The 17592-nt window shown below is 39.6% G+C and overlaps 1 protein-coding gene across 1 annotated transcript in view; it reads left to right on the top strand.

Moving 5' to 3' along the window:
• LOC122076870 (galacturonokinase) overlaps positions 1-17592 on the top strand; it is a 39446-nt gene that overhangs the window by 471 nt on the left and 21383 nt on the right. The window contains exons 2-8 of the mRNA XM_042642474.1: positions 1-107; positions 373-486; positions 1542-1613; positions 4641-4684; positions 7312-7465; positions 9243-9308; positions 11637-11716. Coding sequence (XP_042498408.1) covers positions 75-107; positions 373-486; positions 1542-1613; positions 4641-4684; positions 7312-7465; positions 9243-9308; positions 11637-11716 — 563 coding nt within the window. The 5' untranslated portion in view covers positions 1-74. The remainder of the gene's footprint in view (positions 108-372; positions 487-1541; positions 1614-4640; positions 4685-7311; positions 7466-9242; positions 9309-11636; positions 11717-17592) is intronic.

Below are 17592 nucleotides of genomic sequence, written 5' to 3'. Positions count from 1 at the left end.
TTTTTTTTGGGGGGGGGGGGTGAGAGTGCAAATCTGCCTAGATTCGTTGGTAGCTTCAAAGTGTGATACCGAATATGGGAGCTTCATCTTGGCCTTCCGAAAGAGAGGTAAGCTATATTTCATTTGAATCTCTCTGTTTCTCTCTCTAACTGAAATGGGTCATCTTGTTTTGTGTTTCGTGTTTCGACTATGATGGATTGTGTGGTTCTGGGGTGCTGCATTGGCTTTTGCAATATTTTATTGGGGATAGACCGTTCTGGGTTTCTTTGTATATTGTAGTTTGAATGGCTTGAGTTCTTCAAATCGTTGGTTGGGCAATTCTTTTGTGATGATTACTTCGTTTACATTGATGGGTTTATGTTTTGACTGAAGGTGGGTGAAATAAGAAAGAAGGTGGCGGAAATGAGTGGAAGAAGTGCTGAGGAGGTCAGGGTTGTTGTTTCTCCGTATAGGATTTGTCCCCTGGGAGCACACATTGATCATCAGGTTGGTCCATTTCTCTTTTAGTCAATATATATTTTTTTATGAAATTTGGAAAACCTAGCAAATAATTGTTATTGTTCTGGTCTTGGATTGATGAACTAATGCATTCTTGATAGTTGGATTCGTTTTCTAATTTTAATGCATTTTATTAAATTGAGATTTTATTGAGAACTCTTCATCCCCCACTCCCATGTTTTTTTGAGGATAGGAAGCATATTCTTTGTAGGTTACTTTTTAGAAAACTAATATGAAAAAATGAGTTGAAATCTAACATTCTAATAGTCTAACTAGTTCCTTTACTATGAAACCACAAGCCCCTCTACCAAAAAAAAAGTCCTACTTTCTCCTGCCATTCTGTCTAAAAATTAGTTTGTTATTTCCTCTCTTGTAAGCCCTTTATCTTTCACCGAGGTTACAATTGCCTTAAGGATCTGTTGGTTCTGATGTATAATGTTGGGAAGTACAAAGAATGTAAATATCTAAGCAAAGAGTATGTTTCATAAGAAGTAAAAGGAAGGAACATAAAATTTTACGGTGGGGCCTAATATTATGTAAAAAATATGCAAAATAATGTAGAAGTAAAATATGTCCTTTGTTTTAATTCAGGGCACTTTTCATCGATAGAAACAGGGCCTAAAGGAAAAATTATTAGCAAATTTCCATGGGAACTCTTCGATTTGAATCACACACTGTGTAGAATGTCATTTCTACTAGTATGCTTAACAGCTGGTTATCCAATTGCTTTCGTTGATGAGTTTTGGACAGCCTAGTTAGTTGTCAGTTATCTACCTTTTTTTTTATTTGAAATTATCAATTGATCTTCGACCCAAGAAAGATCTTGGATGCCTATGCATCGACAACTATATTTGGGAGAGTGTATAGGCTTCACTTCCTTTCATCCATGGCTGTGATATCTGAAGCACATACATGGGGTTATATATTCTACAATTTTTTTTTTGGGCTTAGATGTTGATACCAATATTGGCATATATTAGCTTTCCGAATTTTGGAAACGAGAACTGAAAGTTTCTATGATTCATCATTGGAATGCTATACAGGGTGGAGCTGTTTCAGCTATGACCATTAATAAGGGTATTCTACTGGGTTTTGTTCCTTCTGGCAACTCTGAGGTAAGAATATTTACCTTTTTCTTTTAACTCTTTTAAACGATTGGTAAAAGTTTTTCATAGAATGTTGTGAAGATATCTGTGATTTTCGTTTCATGCTTCTGGATCTCGTTAGACCTCAAGGAAGGAGGGTTGCATTCTACATGCATACCTCCTGTATATACTAGTTCATTTCTTCTGAAGATTAAATTTTTACTAACAGAAGCAAAACTTCCTGGAGGATTAAATCTCAACTAGTGAAGTGATAATCGTGATCAAGGAGTTTTAGCTATCCCAAAGTTTCTATTTGGTAAAGAATGAACAATCAAGGCGATCAAATTGATATGCACAAAATTAATGACATTGATCTACTTATGTATTGTTTCTTCTGTATTTTCCCACACGCAGTGCATGGTTCCAACTTCCAACAAACTTGTCACACATTAGCCTGACGACCTTTTACAAGATGTACAGCAGACATACTCCATTAAAACATGGGAGACCAACACGTAATCATCTAGATTAGATACATTGTCAGAACATATCTTGAACTTGATCGAAGTCTACCTTTCTCCAATCAAGATGTAGCTCTTATTTCAATCTAGCAGTCTTTTCGTGACTTATCTGATCCTGGTTCCACAGATATAAGATTTCCACCATGCTGAAGGCCAACATATTCACACATTGGAAACTTTCCTTTGTTAAGAAAAATAATAATAATAATAAACTTCTATCCTTCATAAGCCCCAAGTAATTACAAGAGGAAACAATTTCAGTGGCAACTCCTTGTGAGCTCAAGGTAATGGAAGGTTGGGGGGGGGGAGAGAATGTGAATGGTAGGTGCCTATCTAGCAATGGACTTTGAAAGTTACAAAAGCCAGCACTAATTGATTGTAGGGGCACCTGAGGTGGTCTAGTGGGAGTGTGGAACAATAGTAGTGCTGTTTTGTAGATTTTCTGTCGATCGGTATGGCAACCCAAGAGGGGGTGAATTGGGTGTTGAATAAACCTGTATAACTTTTTCAGTTCACTTCAAGGTTGGTAGAGGAAATTGGAAATTAAACAAGCACGCAAATGAAAAAAAGTTAGAATATAAGGATGGGTAGCGAACAAGAGAATGGAAGGTTGGGGAGGAAGAGGAAAGGGAAAGGAAGAGGAAGAAGAAGAGGAAGAAGGAGAAGAAAGAACAGAAGAATAGTGGAATGTTGTGTGTAGAGAAAATATTCTCTAGCACATATATATTACTGCACTAACAAGATGCAAGGGTTTAGGGAGATAAAAGGGAAAAATGAAAATACAATAAGTGACAAGAATATGATAAACTTGTTCCTAAAGTACCCTTATTATATAAACTCTTAACACTCTCCCTCAAGCTGGAGAATAAATATCATGCATTCCCAGCTTGCATACAAGGGTACTAAATTGGTGACAGATGAGTCCTTTGGTGAAGATGTTCGCCAATTGATCATTTGTCTTCACAAAAGGAATGCAAATGTAACCAGAATCTATCTTCTCCTTGATGAAGTGTTGAAGTGCTGGTCAACTTCAATGTCCTTTGTCCTATCATGTTGCACCAGATTGTGACCAATGCTTATAGCTACCTTGTTATCACAGTAGAGCTGCATAGGCCTTGCATAGGCCCTTAGTGCCAAAGCCCAACTATTGAACTAACAGTCTCAACCATATAAGTTCACAAATTCCATGAGCCATTGCCCTAAATTCTGCCCCTGCACTTGACCTAGTACAACAGGTGTTTTTTCCTCCTTGTGACCAAATTGCCACCCACAAATGTGGTATAGCTTGATGTAGATCGTCTATCAAAATGGATCCAGCCCAATTAGGATCTATGTAGCTTTCTATTCTCGAGTGGTTGTTTTGTCTAAGTTGTAGCTCAGGCTGAAGCAGGTGTTGTAGTTCTTGAACTATTGTTGCAGTCAATACCTAGTTGAGTATTGGGCAATATATGAGAGCCTGTGTAGGATATTGTTTTGTGGATGTAGGAAACTTGCCGAACCACGTATATGTGTGTTGTGTGGGTGGGCGTGTAATTTGCAGAGTGGGTGTGCATTGTCTGGTAGACCTGGCCACTTGGTGGTTGCATGGTGGACATGCATACATGTGTGTATGTGATACTGGTAAACTTGGGATTGCCCTAGCTAGTCTAATTGTTGCAGTAGGGAGTGCCAAGCAGTGAGATGAACAAACATGGTCAGCATTTTGGGAGAAAATTTGTGATTCACCCCCTCTATCATATGGGAATCTTACATATTAGGATTTCAAGAATTACATCATGAATTAAAAACAAATCCTAAGAATTAGAATCCTAAGGTAGCTAGTCTTTAAAGTCTTGATTTCCATTTGATGCCTGGTAGAGTGCTTGAACCTTTGGCTTCTATGTCACTTGAGCTTGTTAGATGATCTCCAAATCTTCCAATTGATGATGTTGAAGATGTGCCGATGAATCTCTAGCCCAGTGACACATTGGCTTGCTTTGCTTGTAGATGCTTAAAATGCCTTGATATTTGGGAAGGATCAACTGGAGTGTGATGCTTGCTCATCAAATTGATCCGTAAAATTGTACATATTTAAGTTCATGCTATTTCCATCAATCAACGACATGTTAGTAGTCACCAAAACATAATACAATATCCCATATGCAATATACCAACACTTCTTGGCAATGTCCTCTTATGGCTTTGTTCCTTCATCCACTCTTTTTCCATATGGGAAGGCTGATTTGTAATTTTATTCAGATTGAAGGAACTAAAAGAGCCAGGTGCAGACCTAAAATGACCTTGGGAGAAGTGGTGAGGAAAGACATGCATAGCTTAGGCCTTGTATCAAGTATGATCTTGAATAGGGCTGTTTGGAGGCTGAGTTGGGATAAGACTGAGTTGTTTGTTGTTGTATATAAAATAACAATAAACAGATAACTATGAATTTGTTAAGCTGTGAAAGTTATTATGCTATTGAGTCTATAACTTTATCTATCTTTAAATAGTTTTTTTTTTCTTCCTTCTGTTTTATAACCAAGAGAAACTCTGAATGCAGGTTTTGCTAGAATCAGGTCAATTCCATGGAGTCGTGAGATTTAGGTATGAGAACTCCTTTAGTATTCTTATTTATTATAATTATCTGTCCACTCAATGTTTAAAAATTCGGATCGGAATCAGCCGATTCGAATCAGAATCGACCGATCCAGATTCTTATTAATGACTAATACCAATTCTGAGAGCTATAAATACATACAGACCTCAAATCGGCCATTAATACAAACATCTCCTTATTGGCCTTTTTCTCTTTCTTTTAGTCCTAAAAAATGTAGAATATCAATGAAACTTATCTCTTATAGCTAGATCTACAAGAATTTCAAGTAAAATACTCCAAAAAAAATGAAAATCTATGCTTCTTCCCAATTCTATTTTCAGGGTTTTAGTTGATTCGATTTTGTCTGATTACCGAAGGATTCTTACCTGATCAGAATCAGAATCGATGGAGACCGATTCTACCCAATTCTGAGTTTCTTAGCCTTGTGTTCACTATCATATTGTCCTTCTTTTGGCCACTAAGATAGTCTTTTATTAACAATGAGAACAATAAGATTAGAGAATGCAACTTCTTAATTTTTATATTGTAGCCCATATCTTGTGTCATTGAACTAACTCAGGCATCAGTCGCCTAGTTGACTCCTTGAGTCGGCCCTTGACAACTATGTTTGCAATAATGAAAAGCTTAATAGTGCAATTAAATACTTTGAAGTATTTAATTTTTTATTTTTTTTTAAGAGCTAGAGATTCATGATTTTAGCCTAGAATATCCTCCAACTAGACACCATTCCAATAGATAACCTGAATTAAAAACGGAAGTGGTTTAGAAACATGAAAGATAAATATGGAGATCTAGGTGTGATCTGCCTCTCACAGAACTCACAAGGTCCAGGTGAGATTATTTCTCAAATCATTAGGCTGGGGATTATAACTTAATGGAAATAAGAATAATAGAAAACGCCCCATGCATGGAAGGAGGAAGCCCTTACAACCTAAATCTTCTTAGGAAACTGAAACTCTTCTAGAACTTAACAAAATAGATTCTAACACCTAATCACGTATAGGACTCAATTCCCTCATATTTGGGCTTATGGAATTTGCCCTTTACAATAGAAAACCCAAAAGTACTAAGCCCATGGCGCATATAATCCATTGGGCACTCAAAATTAAACCTATTGGTTAATTCTTGATCTAGTCTGATGCAACCAATAGCCTGGATTGCTGCTGGCCTTATTGTTTTTCTGAACTGCATCAATACACCCAAGGTTTACACTTGTAAACCAACTTATTGCCATATTGGAGATATTCAATCTTTTGACATGGAACAACAAAGCACAGCACTTATTTATTGATCTTGACTTAAGAACCTTACTTTTGAATTCCTATTCATGCAAAATTGAAACGGTAGCTTATTGACCTAGAATTGATGTCAGTCTGAATACGAATATCCGACCCCAGTTATGAATCAAAGCTCCAACTAGAACTGATATGACAATAGATCAATAATTAGGCCAGAACATCCCCAATAGGCCTGTTGGCCAGCAATAAGCAACTAGCAGAATATGGATTTGATATCCCTCTTGTTCAGACAATAGATAAAGAATAAAACTACCCAGAAAAATAGTTGTTACAACTTAGAGGATAATAGGTGTTACGACCTGGGATGATGATCTGATGAGGCCTCTTTCTCTTACTTCTGAATCTGGTAATACTGCTCATCAGTGATGAACTAATGGATATGTACAATGGAAGTTCAAAAGACAGCAATGTTGGAAAGAGAATTAAGAACAGAAAAGGAAGAATAGTAGAGAAAGTGAAGTGGATATAACCTCAGACAAGAAGAAGAGATCTGAGGGGAGGAGATAGATAAGCGCATCCACAGCTCTTGGCAGCCACATTAAAACTCAAATTAATGTTCCAATTAAACCAACAATCGTTGGGTACATGCTGTTATGTAGAAGCAAACTAAGAAATCCTAATTCAAACCTGAAACTGAAATAGAGTTTGACCATATCTTGGACTCAATAACTGAAACAAAAGAAGCTCCTACCTGCTATTAACGACTAACAAGATGAAAAAAAAAAAGAGGAAACATATTACATTATTATCCACAGTTTATTGTATGCCTGACTGCATCAACTAACCAGCCAAGTAGTGCCGTTTGTGTCCTTGCTTTTGAAGTGTCTGACATGGGTGCATATCTTATTTTGAAGCGTCCAGGTAACATAGTTCTTCCATGGCTCCATAAGAATTTTTTTTTCTCTCTTTTTGTCTGGGGGTGTTAGAAAGAGATAAAGAGGTATTGTGGTTACTTAAGACAGATCAGTTATATCCAGAAGTGACCATCATTAGATCCTTGTTTCATGGCACCTCACAAAGAATAATGCACATTTTAATTAAAAAAGAAATGACAACAAACTTTTTCCACTTACTTTCTATAAGATTTCCATCCTCCTACGATCTGTCATAGTATAGATGATTCCACATATATGCAAAATAGCAAATAATTTCATATCTTCTTCTCTATCTATGACTTTGTGACTTTAAAATCTTTAGATACCCATGCCCAAACTGCAACCAACCATATTATATAGTATATACCCCTTAATTTAAAAATGAAAACTCACCTTGGACCTTGGATGAAATTGACTTTACTGTTCGTAATTGTGTTGTAGAGTTGATGAAGTTCAGTACCCAAGGCATGCCATTCGGAAGAATGACAACGGCCATGCAACTGATTCATCCCAGGTCCACAAAGAGAGCAATTGGGGGACCTATGCTAGGGGAGCACTGTATGCACTGCAGATAACAGGGAACCATGTCACAAAGGTGGGAGAGTTTCTTTTTCTTTCCCCTGCTCTCTATATAGATGAACATTTTCCTAATTGTTCATATCTCATTTTATGATTAAGTTCTCCGCTTTCAAATTCTTCTATCAAGTATCAGAAGTGACTCAAAAGCACTCTACAGACGAGTCTGGTATCTTAAAATGTATGACAGGGGAACTTGTCAAAGTTGATAATTTAATCTTTGAAGGCATATATTTTATTTATTCCTGATGCTAAAACTCCTCACAAATACTGTCCTGTCAAATTGAAGTGAAAAAAAAAAAAAATGAAATAATTTGAACAAGTAAAATATTTTGTCCAGCATAAAAAGTTGAATAGGATATGGAAGATGCCACATAGTGTGGAAATAGCACACCACTATAACTTGGTGGTATCTTTAGCTTTTGGTCTGATTAAACTGAATCCCCCCCCCCCACGGTTTTTAATGTGGATTAAAACGTCATCGTGTCTGAAGTGTCGAACCCCAAAATTTTAGTTGGAGAGGGCCAACTGTTATATGAAGGCATCCAAAGTCCCCGAGTTTTCCAATATAGGATTATTCTCAACATGCTCTCTCATGTGTTTCCCCTGGTTTCAACAATATTGGTGTCTAAAATTATTGTTGAGCATCAACAGTAGTGACAAAATCATTTCAATTTTAGGGCCCTACCAGGCAAACACCCCTTGTCTTTATCCACCATCAGAAGTCACCATCACATTTATGCCACTGCTGTACCACCTTCATATTCTTTGCTTACCGAAGCAAATGAAAAGGAAATTTTGGCATTGGCCACAAACAAGGCAACAACCAATCCAACACATCTTTAGGTCATCAGAGTGCAGATGACGGGTTGGCAGTATTAGCCTTTATTTCATAAATAGTTTACATTTTATGTAGTCATACATAGCCAGGCATCTGCAAAATCCACAAGGTATGATTTGTGTATAACAAGAAGTTTGGTAACTAGTGATGCATGTGGAATGTGCATGCCCTCATCAATCAATGCTACTGTACAAGAAAAGACCGAAGTGCACCAAGCCACCAACAACAATTTTGACTCTTCCTCAACTGACTTCAATGAGGAACAATAAATACAAAACCATATTCATATACGTGTCCATGGTGTTGAAGCAGGAGGTGCTGCCCAAGCATTGTTAATGATCGTTCTTTTCCCCCCCTCTGAATGTTTTATATGCTGCGAGGGTGTGCTCAGTTCTGGATCATTGTTCTCTCTCTGAGTGAGCTTCACCTTTTTTTTTTCTTTCTTTTGTATAAACATGGATCAAGTTTCTGCTAGAAAAGGATATGGGAAATTCTAATTCCGAATTAGTATATGTTTTACCTTCCATAGAATAATGGAATTAATCTGTATGTATGATAATGGCCACATATCAATGACAGCCACATCATATAAATTTTATATTTCTAACATATTAGAAATTAACATATTATGAGACTTGATCATTTTTTTGCTGAGTGAAGTCCAAAAATGAAAGCGGAAAGACTTTGTAACTGAGATGTTCTTGTTAATGAGATTTAATAAGAATCTGCAATCCTGGATTCTATTATGAGTTTTAACATCTTTGAATCCTAACAATGCTACATATGAAGTTCTGTAATTTTGTTACAAGCATTGGCATTACTTCTTTGTACTTTTTCCTCTAGGAAATCCTAGAATATTTAGGGGATGTGATATGTTCAATATCTATATGAAATCTTCAAGACCTGAATTTCCTAAAATAAATATATATTGTTCTCTTTGTTGGAATTGATGCAGGGTATCATAGGGTTCATCTGTGGTTCCACGGGACTTGATAGTTCAGGGCTTAGCTCTTCAGCTGCTGTAAGTTTTTCTTCTCTCAGCATCTCTACCAATATTTTTTAATTTAAGAATATTGGACTGAGAAATTATGCTTTTGCAAAATCTATTAATAAATAGATCGATTATTCTAATTAAATCCATTACCCATCTCATCCTGTGATTTGCAATCATTACATAGGCATTTCTTACAGAAAAGTACATGTAAAAAACTCAATAGTTTTTCTTCTATATTTTTTCCCTGACTTCCAAACTATAATATATATCCATGTGTCAACTCCGTACAGGGGTATACCATAAAAAACAAAACTCCTAAAGGGGTTGAGAGAACCCCAAATGTGAATATGAAATATTCAAAAAACTTTCCCTCCTAAGGGATGACCAATACAAAATAAAATTTGTCAATTCTTGTCTTTGGACAGTGGTGAAGATGGGGAAGTGAGTTACTGGAAGACTTCAATCACCTAAACACCCACAGAGTGAAAGTCAATGAGATAGCATAAGGTAGTGTTGATTTATACGTTGACGCTGCCCTTAATAGTTCGAGCTTTTAGGTGAAATGATAGCGAACATGGTATCAGAGTAAGGAGGTCAAGTGGTTGACTCCTCGTAAGTGTATCGGAAGAGTTTTCATGACGTTTCTTCTCCTTCGAGGCTGCACCAAGGAAATGCCGCGTGAGCTAACGTGCAAGGACCTTGGGATCTTGGTCTGCATGTGCAGGGGAGTGCTGATGTATACGTTGATGCTAGAGCTTTTAGGTGAAATGGTAGTGAAGTGGTAGGTTCCTCTGCCGGTTTAAAGTATCTCCGATACGAATACGATACCCTCCGATACGTATCTTAAATTTAGCCGACCAATACGATACACACTAATACTATATATGTAATTTTTAAAATCCTTTCGTATCGATATATGTCCTACAATACATACCGATATGCATCAATACACCGATGATACACATCGATACGATACGATATGCACCGATGATACACATCGATACGATACGATATGCACCGATACGACTCTATGAAAAATATAAAATCGAGGTAAAATGTACGTTTCGATATGTATTGGTACGTATCGGTATGTACCGATACAGTGCGCTACGGTCATATAATGGCCAAGATGGGTAATTTTTTAGAAAAACACGATTTTTTAAGGAGTTTTTGTTTCAAAGTTGTTGCCAGTCATATTTCTCTCTAACTAAAGTGGAAATCAAGGTTGAGAACAAGGATTTTACATTTATGGGACAACTACAAACCTTGAATTCTTAGTGCGATACCCTCAATTTAGTGTTTATGCATAATACATGTTATCAATAGTTTTTTTTAACAAATTCTTTATGCAAAAGTATTTAAAAAAATGTTTCCTATCCATTTATGTGTGTATCTTTAGCGTATCTCCAATACGATACGATACGATACGATACCCTTGGATACGTATCTTAATTTTGGCCGACCGATACGGCGACCGATGCCGATACTTTAATCCTTGAGTCATGACTAGGATAAAATAATATCTTGATCTGTATTTTATTTCCATTCTTGGAGAAATCTTCTACAAACCTTGAAATTAAGTCTTCACTTGGCCTTATTCCTCATATTAACCTTTTTTTTTTAATAGTCTCCTTTTCTTTTCTCCCTCTTTGACTAGTTCCTTTTCCACCAGCCGATTTGTCTTGAACTCCTTACCTTCTGTATTTCTCTTCCAAATTTCTGCATAAGCCCATGACAGTCACTATTCCCACAAGAAACCAAGCTGGCAAACTACTTTATCATTTCCATTGCAAACCTTGGTTTTTCTTTAGGAAGTAGCGAAGATGTGGCCTCCTCACCACTCCATTGCAACTCAGGCTCAATTCCATCTGTAGCATTTGATCTTTCCTCACTTTCTGGTTGGCCTTTTCAATGTTGACACCTTGTCAAACTTTTTAATTTACCTGGATATCCATTTTTTTTTTACCTTTTATTTGTCCGGCCGTGCAAATTTTGGAACCTACTGCTATAAACTTCATAACATTACTACCAGAAGGGCATAGTTGTTTGCACCATGACTTATAGACTGTATGTCCTTTTGATCTGTACTGTCGATTGAATAAACACAGATGTGTCATGATCAGGCATCTCCCCTTAAACTACTGCCCATATCCTTCAATTGTGAAGGCAGGGAGGGGGGGTTATTAACACTTGACATATATAGAGCTTACAACAGTAGTGTAAATTTAAAGGTTTTTGTGGCTTTTTAGATTAAGTTTCTGCTTTTTTCTCTCTCTCTCTCTCAGTGTTTTGGGAACTTTTTTCCATTACATATTTGATTCTTCCTTTTTAGTGTTTAATCTTTTCCTGCTACAGGTTGGCGTGGCTTATCTCTTGGCCCTTGAAACTGCAAATAATTTGAACGTAACACCAACAGAAAATATTGAATTAGATCGGTGAGTTTTTTTTTTCCTTTCCTTTACTTTTTATTTTTCATTCTTTTGTTCAATTGATCTTCTGGTAATATAACAGGTGGACATAAGGCAGGACCTCAGTGCAACGGTAAGGTTGCTCCATTGCGACCTAATGGCCGTGGATTCTGGTCATGAAACAGCCTCTCCGCCAAGTGGGCGGAGATCTGCATACATTATGACCCCTCCCAGACCTCGCAATGGTGGGAGCCTTGTGCACTTGGTATGCCCTTATTTGAAGTGAGGCAGGAACAGGGTTTAGGGTTATTTTGTTTCTCAGGTTTTTCTGGTGTCTGGTTCAACTGTTTGCTGAATGTTTGTCTTGCTTTGGCTTGAGGAGGTTTTAAGTTGCTTGTGATGATCTTAGCTAGAGGGTTTTTTTGAGGGGGTCTCCGTGTTAGATGGTTAGGCTGTTGGTAGGTTTGTAATTCACATTCATCTAGTTTCCTCTTATTCTTCGACTCCTTTGTCTTCTTTTATTTTCTTTCTTTCTTGTCCCCCTTGATTTTTTCTCATTGTATTTCACAATTAACATAGCGAAAAGCACAACAAAACGAGAAGAGGATCCAAACACCATCGAAAGCCTTGATTTTCTTGCATTGAAAATCAAGCAAAAGCCAAAGAAAAGATGCTTGTTGGATAACCTAGAGAGAGGTGAATAGGTCATCAATAGTGGAATTATCTCTTTTTCTGATTTTTACAATATTATGTGAATGTAAATGATAAGGAAAGATAAACATAGTTATCAAGCTGAGAAGGTGACCAAAGCGATGGAGGATGGTCAAAAATCATGGTGACACTAACAAGGCGACACTGAGTTGCCTTATCTCCTAGGCGATGCCTTGATAACTATGAAGATAAAAGAAATTAATTTACACTAACAATCACGAGGTAGAGACACCAGATTTATAGTGGTTCGACTCTTCGAGTCTGGTCCCCCCCTCTCAAGACCTCCTTGAGAGATTTTCACTAGTAATTCTCTTTCAACACAATAGATGGGGAAATTCACCCTTACAATTCTTTTAAGGATAAGACGATCCTTACAAAATCTCTTTAAGGATGAGAGGGTCCTTGCAATAGCCTAAGTGTAGAGTCTAAACTAATGCACACAATACAAATGCTCTTTTCTAGAGTTCTAAGAACTCAAGAGCAAAAACAACAGTTACAATTAAAATAAGAGTTGTAGAATGTTGCGTGACAAGTGAGTGCAATATGATTTGATGAGATGTAATGCACTTCAAATCTCGTTTGATTGCTTCTCTTGAAAATAGAGTTGGAGAGAAGACGTGGAGATACTATGTTGAGATCACTTCAACGAACTTTATCTCAAAAGTTGAATTGAATTGAATTCCCTGATTAATTATTCTTAATGATAGTAGTAATGTTGTGTTCAATGAAGAACATTAAGGGCTTTTATAGGCTTAATTAGAGCTAATTTTCATGATTAAGTTAATTCGTAACGGTCATATTATCCTTAGACCCCTCAGTTGGAAGAAGGTTTGCCTTCCTAAATCTGAGGGTGGGTTAGGGATTAGGAGAATCCTGGACTCCAATTCAATAGGAATCCTCAAGCTTATCTGGAAAATCGTGACCAAACACAAAAGTATCTGGGTCGATTGGATCCTTACTGGTCCGGTTAAGCATCACTCCCTTTGGACTACCACTTCTACCTCGGATCCATCCTGGATCTAGCGGAAGATTCTTGAGCATAGACCCATTGCCTTGACCGCTATTTCTTACTCTATAGGAAATGGTCATTCCACCTCCCTTTGGAAGGCTGGCATCTTTCGGGCATTTTATCCCAAATCCTTACTCCTAGAGTAATCTACTCTTTGGGTCTTCCTGCTAATGCCAAAGTCTCCCTTATCCTCTCTCCTATGGGATGGTCTCCCCTGTCCTCTTCCCCCCCTCTCTCCGATCTTTGGTCTTCCGTCCCCCCTATCCCCCCTGGTCACCGAGGAAGGGAGGGTAAATGTATCTGGATCCCTTCCTCTAATGGGATCTTCTCCTTTGCCTCTGCTTGGACCCATGTTCGCACTCCCTCCCCTCCGGTTCCGTGGCACAAATTAGTTTGGTTCAAAGGTCACATTCCCAAACATAGCTTCACCTTATGGAGATGTATGTCCAATTGCCTTCCCACCCAATCCTTCCTCATTCACTGTCTCATCCCTGTCAACCCCTCTTGTTGTCTCTGCCCTTTGGGTATGGAAGATATCCCTCATCTCTTCTCTTGCCCTTTCTCCTCCTTGGTTTGGAAGAAAGTCCTATCCAATTGTTGGCCTTCCTATAGGACTATTCTCCCCCTTGATCAAGAATGGGTGTGGGTGAGTATGGCATTCTCGGGTCCCCATATTTGTGATAGGATTGGAAAATTGGCTTTCTGTGCTACTATCAATCATCTTTGGATGGAGCGAAACATCTGTAGATGGACCCCCAAATCTCGATCTCAGGACCAGATTTGGAAAGCTATCTACTTTGATGTTACTTCCAAAGCCCAAGCCCAAGCCCAAGCCCAAGCCCTTCTCCACTGACACCCCAGGCCAGTCCCTATCTCCCCAAAACACTCACTCATCATTAGCTCATGGAATCTTCAGGCTAATCTCTTTCAGCCTCCTTGAAGGCGTTAGTCGTTGGTGTTCCCCCCCTGTTGGTCGGGCTTGTCTTTACATTTGCTTGTTTTGTATTTGGTTCGTTTTGTTTTTTGTCCCCCTTGGGCTGGCTTCTCCTTGTTGGCTTAAGCCTTCCCTCCACCCTTTCCCTTGTATATTCTTTCTCTCCTTGGTAATGAATTATTTATTCATCCAAAAAAAAAAAGCTTTCACTTCTGAACCCCCCTTCCCCAGTGACCTGACCCCATGCCCTCTCCTTCCCCGCCGGCTCCTGCTGACAACCACCTCGTTGACCACAACTGCCTTCCGTCTGTCTCCTCAGCCACTCCCTCCTCCTCCCCCCTCCCCTCTCCCCCCTTCTCCTCATGACCTTCGCCCCTGGAATTTTTGTTGTCTCATCCTCTCCCTCTCCTTCCTCCTCCCATCCTCCCACCGCGGGCCATATTTTATTCTATCATCCTCCTTCCTCTTGCAACTCTATCCTTGTTGGCCTTTTCCCTCCTGGACTCCTCGAACTAGAAATTCTCAAATGGAAAAACTGTGTCGTCAGTTCCTTTCTGGGCCAGCCGGCCCCCCTTCGCTGTTGTCTAGACCTCCCTCTTCAAGCAATGGAGGCCTTCGAGATCTCTACCCACCTTCATGCTTGACAACGGGACCTTCATTTTCAACTTCTCCATCCTTGTGGACCAATCCATAGCCATCGATGGCTGTCCCTGGTATGTGGCAAAAAGCCCATATTCTTATGATAATGGGATGAACAAACCTCCTTCAATCGTTCGGAACCCACCTCCATCTCTCTTTGGATTGCCTTCGCTAATCTCCCTCTCCATTTGTTGTGTGCTAAGGGCCTCAGCCTCATAGGCTCCATCATTGGTAAGCCGCTCTACTCCGACAAGAGAGCGAAGACCATGGACTGCCTCTCCTTCGCTAGAATTTGTGTAGAAGTCTGGGCCGATCAGGTTCTGCCTTCCACAGTTACTATTTTGTCTGGTGAGGGCTTCTCCTTCAAGCATGAGATCAAATATAACTGGATACCACCCTTATGTACCACCTGTAGATGCTTCGGACACTCCACTACCCTTTGTGCAAAAAATATCACCGTTGCAAATGAAATCCCTTCGATGTCTGGTTATGAAGCTCAATCGGTCAGTCTCTCTTTGGCTACTGAGCAAAATGAAACCCTCACTGTCGAAGAAGGAAAGATCGAAGTTGCCGGTCCATGGTGGAGAACCTCAATGATGCTTCTCTCAGGTCTCGATCCGTTGGTCTGATAGTTAATCTCGTTGGTATTACCCGGTGCTCCATGCTGGTTTGCCCTGACGCTTCTGATGGAGTTGATGCCCTGTCACATTGTCCCACCTCCCCACGCTCCAACACTGGTTTGTCTGCCTCTTCTCCCCTTCCCACTCCTTTAGTAACATTTCTTCCAGAGTTTCCTCCCGCAAAGATAAGTTCAGCTCCATTCAGTCCAGGCTCCTTGCTGACCTTTAGAACATTGCCCTTGCTGAAGAAGAAAAGGTGGTTTCCAATGAGCTATCCTCCCTTCTTGCTCACGAAGAGAGCTTCCTTCGGTAAAAGTCCAGAATCAAGTGGCTTGAATTAGGTGACTGCAACTCTGCTTTCTTCCATTGTTCTGTGAAAGCCAAACAATGCCAATTCTATTCAACTCCTTATTTCCCACTGAGACCGTTCCACCCTCCTCTCTCTTGCAGGAATCAAAGCTGGAGCTGTCTCCTATTTCTCTGATCTGTTGCAGCCCTCTCTTCCCTCTCCCCTGGCCTCTTCAATAATCCCACCCACCTCATCCCTTCTCTCTTTTACATTCCCTTGGATGATCAAATCACTGCCGCCATCCTCTCCCACAAAGCAAACAAAGCTCCTGGTCCTGGTGGGTTCAACATGGGCTTTTTCACCTCCTGTTGGGATATCATCCGGTCTGATCTCATAAAGGCTATCTACAACTTCTTCCTTACCCATGACCAAATAAAGAGTATCAATCACACCTTCTTCTGCCTTATTCCCAAGGCTTCTTATGCCTCATCTTTGTAGGATTTCAGACCTATCTCCCTCTACAACCTCCTCTACAAGTTGCCAAAATCCTTGCCAATAGAAGGCTGTCATCAATGCCTTTGTCAGCCCCAACCAACCTGCCTTCATTGCTGGGAGAAGTATTGCCGACAATATCATCCTTTTCCATGAAATTGTATGTGGGTTTGATCGGAAATCCCACTCTTCTGCTGCCCTCATCAAGATCGACATCTGCAAAGCTTTTGACTCCATCCATTGGGACTTCATTTCCAAAGTCTTCTGATCTCCACCTCATCTCTCCCATCCATGAATGTAAATCCCTCCTACTTACTCATCTTGCCTTTGCCGATGACCTCATGATATTCTCTAGAGTTGACCCCTCTCCATTTCATCCATCTTGGTCTCCCTTCATTTCTTCGAGACCCACTTAGGTTTGCATATCAGTCTTCTCAAATCTTGCCTCTTCCTCTCTATGGTCTTTAATTATACCAAAACTCATCTCCTACTGCTCACGGGCTTCTCCTTGTTAAATACCTTGGATTGCTTCTCATCTCAACCTGTCTAACCGCCCATCATTTCAATCCTATGCTTGACCTCATTAGGAAAAGGCTTCAGCTTTGGAAAGACAAGCTCCTTTCTTATGTGGGCTGCCTTGAGCTCACCAGATCAGTCCTCCAATCCCTTTACCTCTACTCTTCTGGAATTTTTATCCTTCCCCAATTTATCATCAAAGCCATTGAATCCCTCTTCTTCTCCTTCCTTTGGAAAGGGGCTGATTTCTTCAAATTCTTCCACCCTCTTAGCTGGGCCTCAATTTTCCTCCCCAGATTTGAAGGAGGCTTAGGGTTTAGAAGAATTAAAGAAGCAACATTTGTGGGCACTCTCAAGCACATCTGGAAAATTGTTTCCAAGCATAGTAGCATTTGGGTCACTTGGATGTATTCTCATCTTTTTAAGAATGACTCCATTTGGACTGTCACCCCTGCTTCTGATGCCTCTTGGGTCTGGCACAACATCCTCCTTGCCAGAACCACCGCCGTTGGATCCATCTCTACATCCATTGTTAATGGCTCCAACACCAGCCTTTGGCTCGATCCCGGCATCCGGTAGGGATCCTCCTTCCGATTCTTAGCCCCATAATCATCTACTCTTCTAGCATAGCAAGGAATGCTCCTATTTTCTCTATCATTTGAAATGATGTCTGGTGCCCCCTTTTTACTCCCC

Source organism: Macadamia integrifolia, chromosome 4 (genome assembly GCF_013358625.1).
Source record: "Macadamia integrifolia cultivar HAES 741 chromosome 4, SCU_Mint_v3, whole genome shotgun sequence".
Taxonomy (NCBI): domain Eukaryota; kingdom Viridiplantae; phylum Streptophyta; class Magnoliopsida; order Proteales; family Proteaceae; genus Macadamia; species Macadamia integrifolia.
This window is presented reverse-complemented; position numbering and strand designations above follow the sequence as displayed.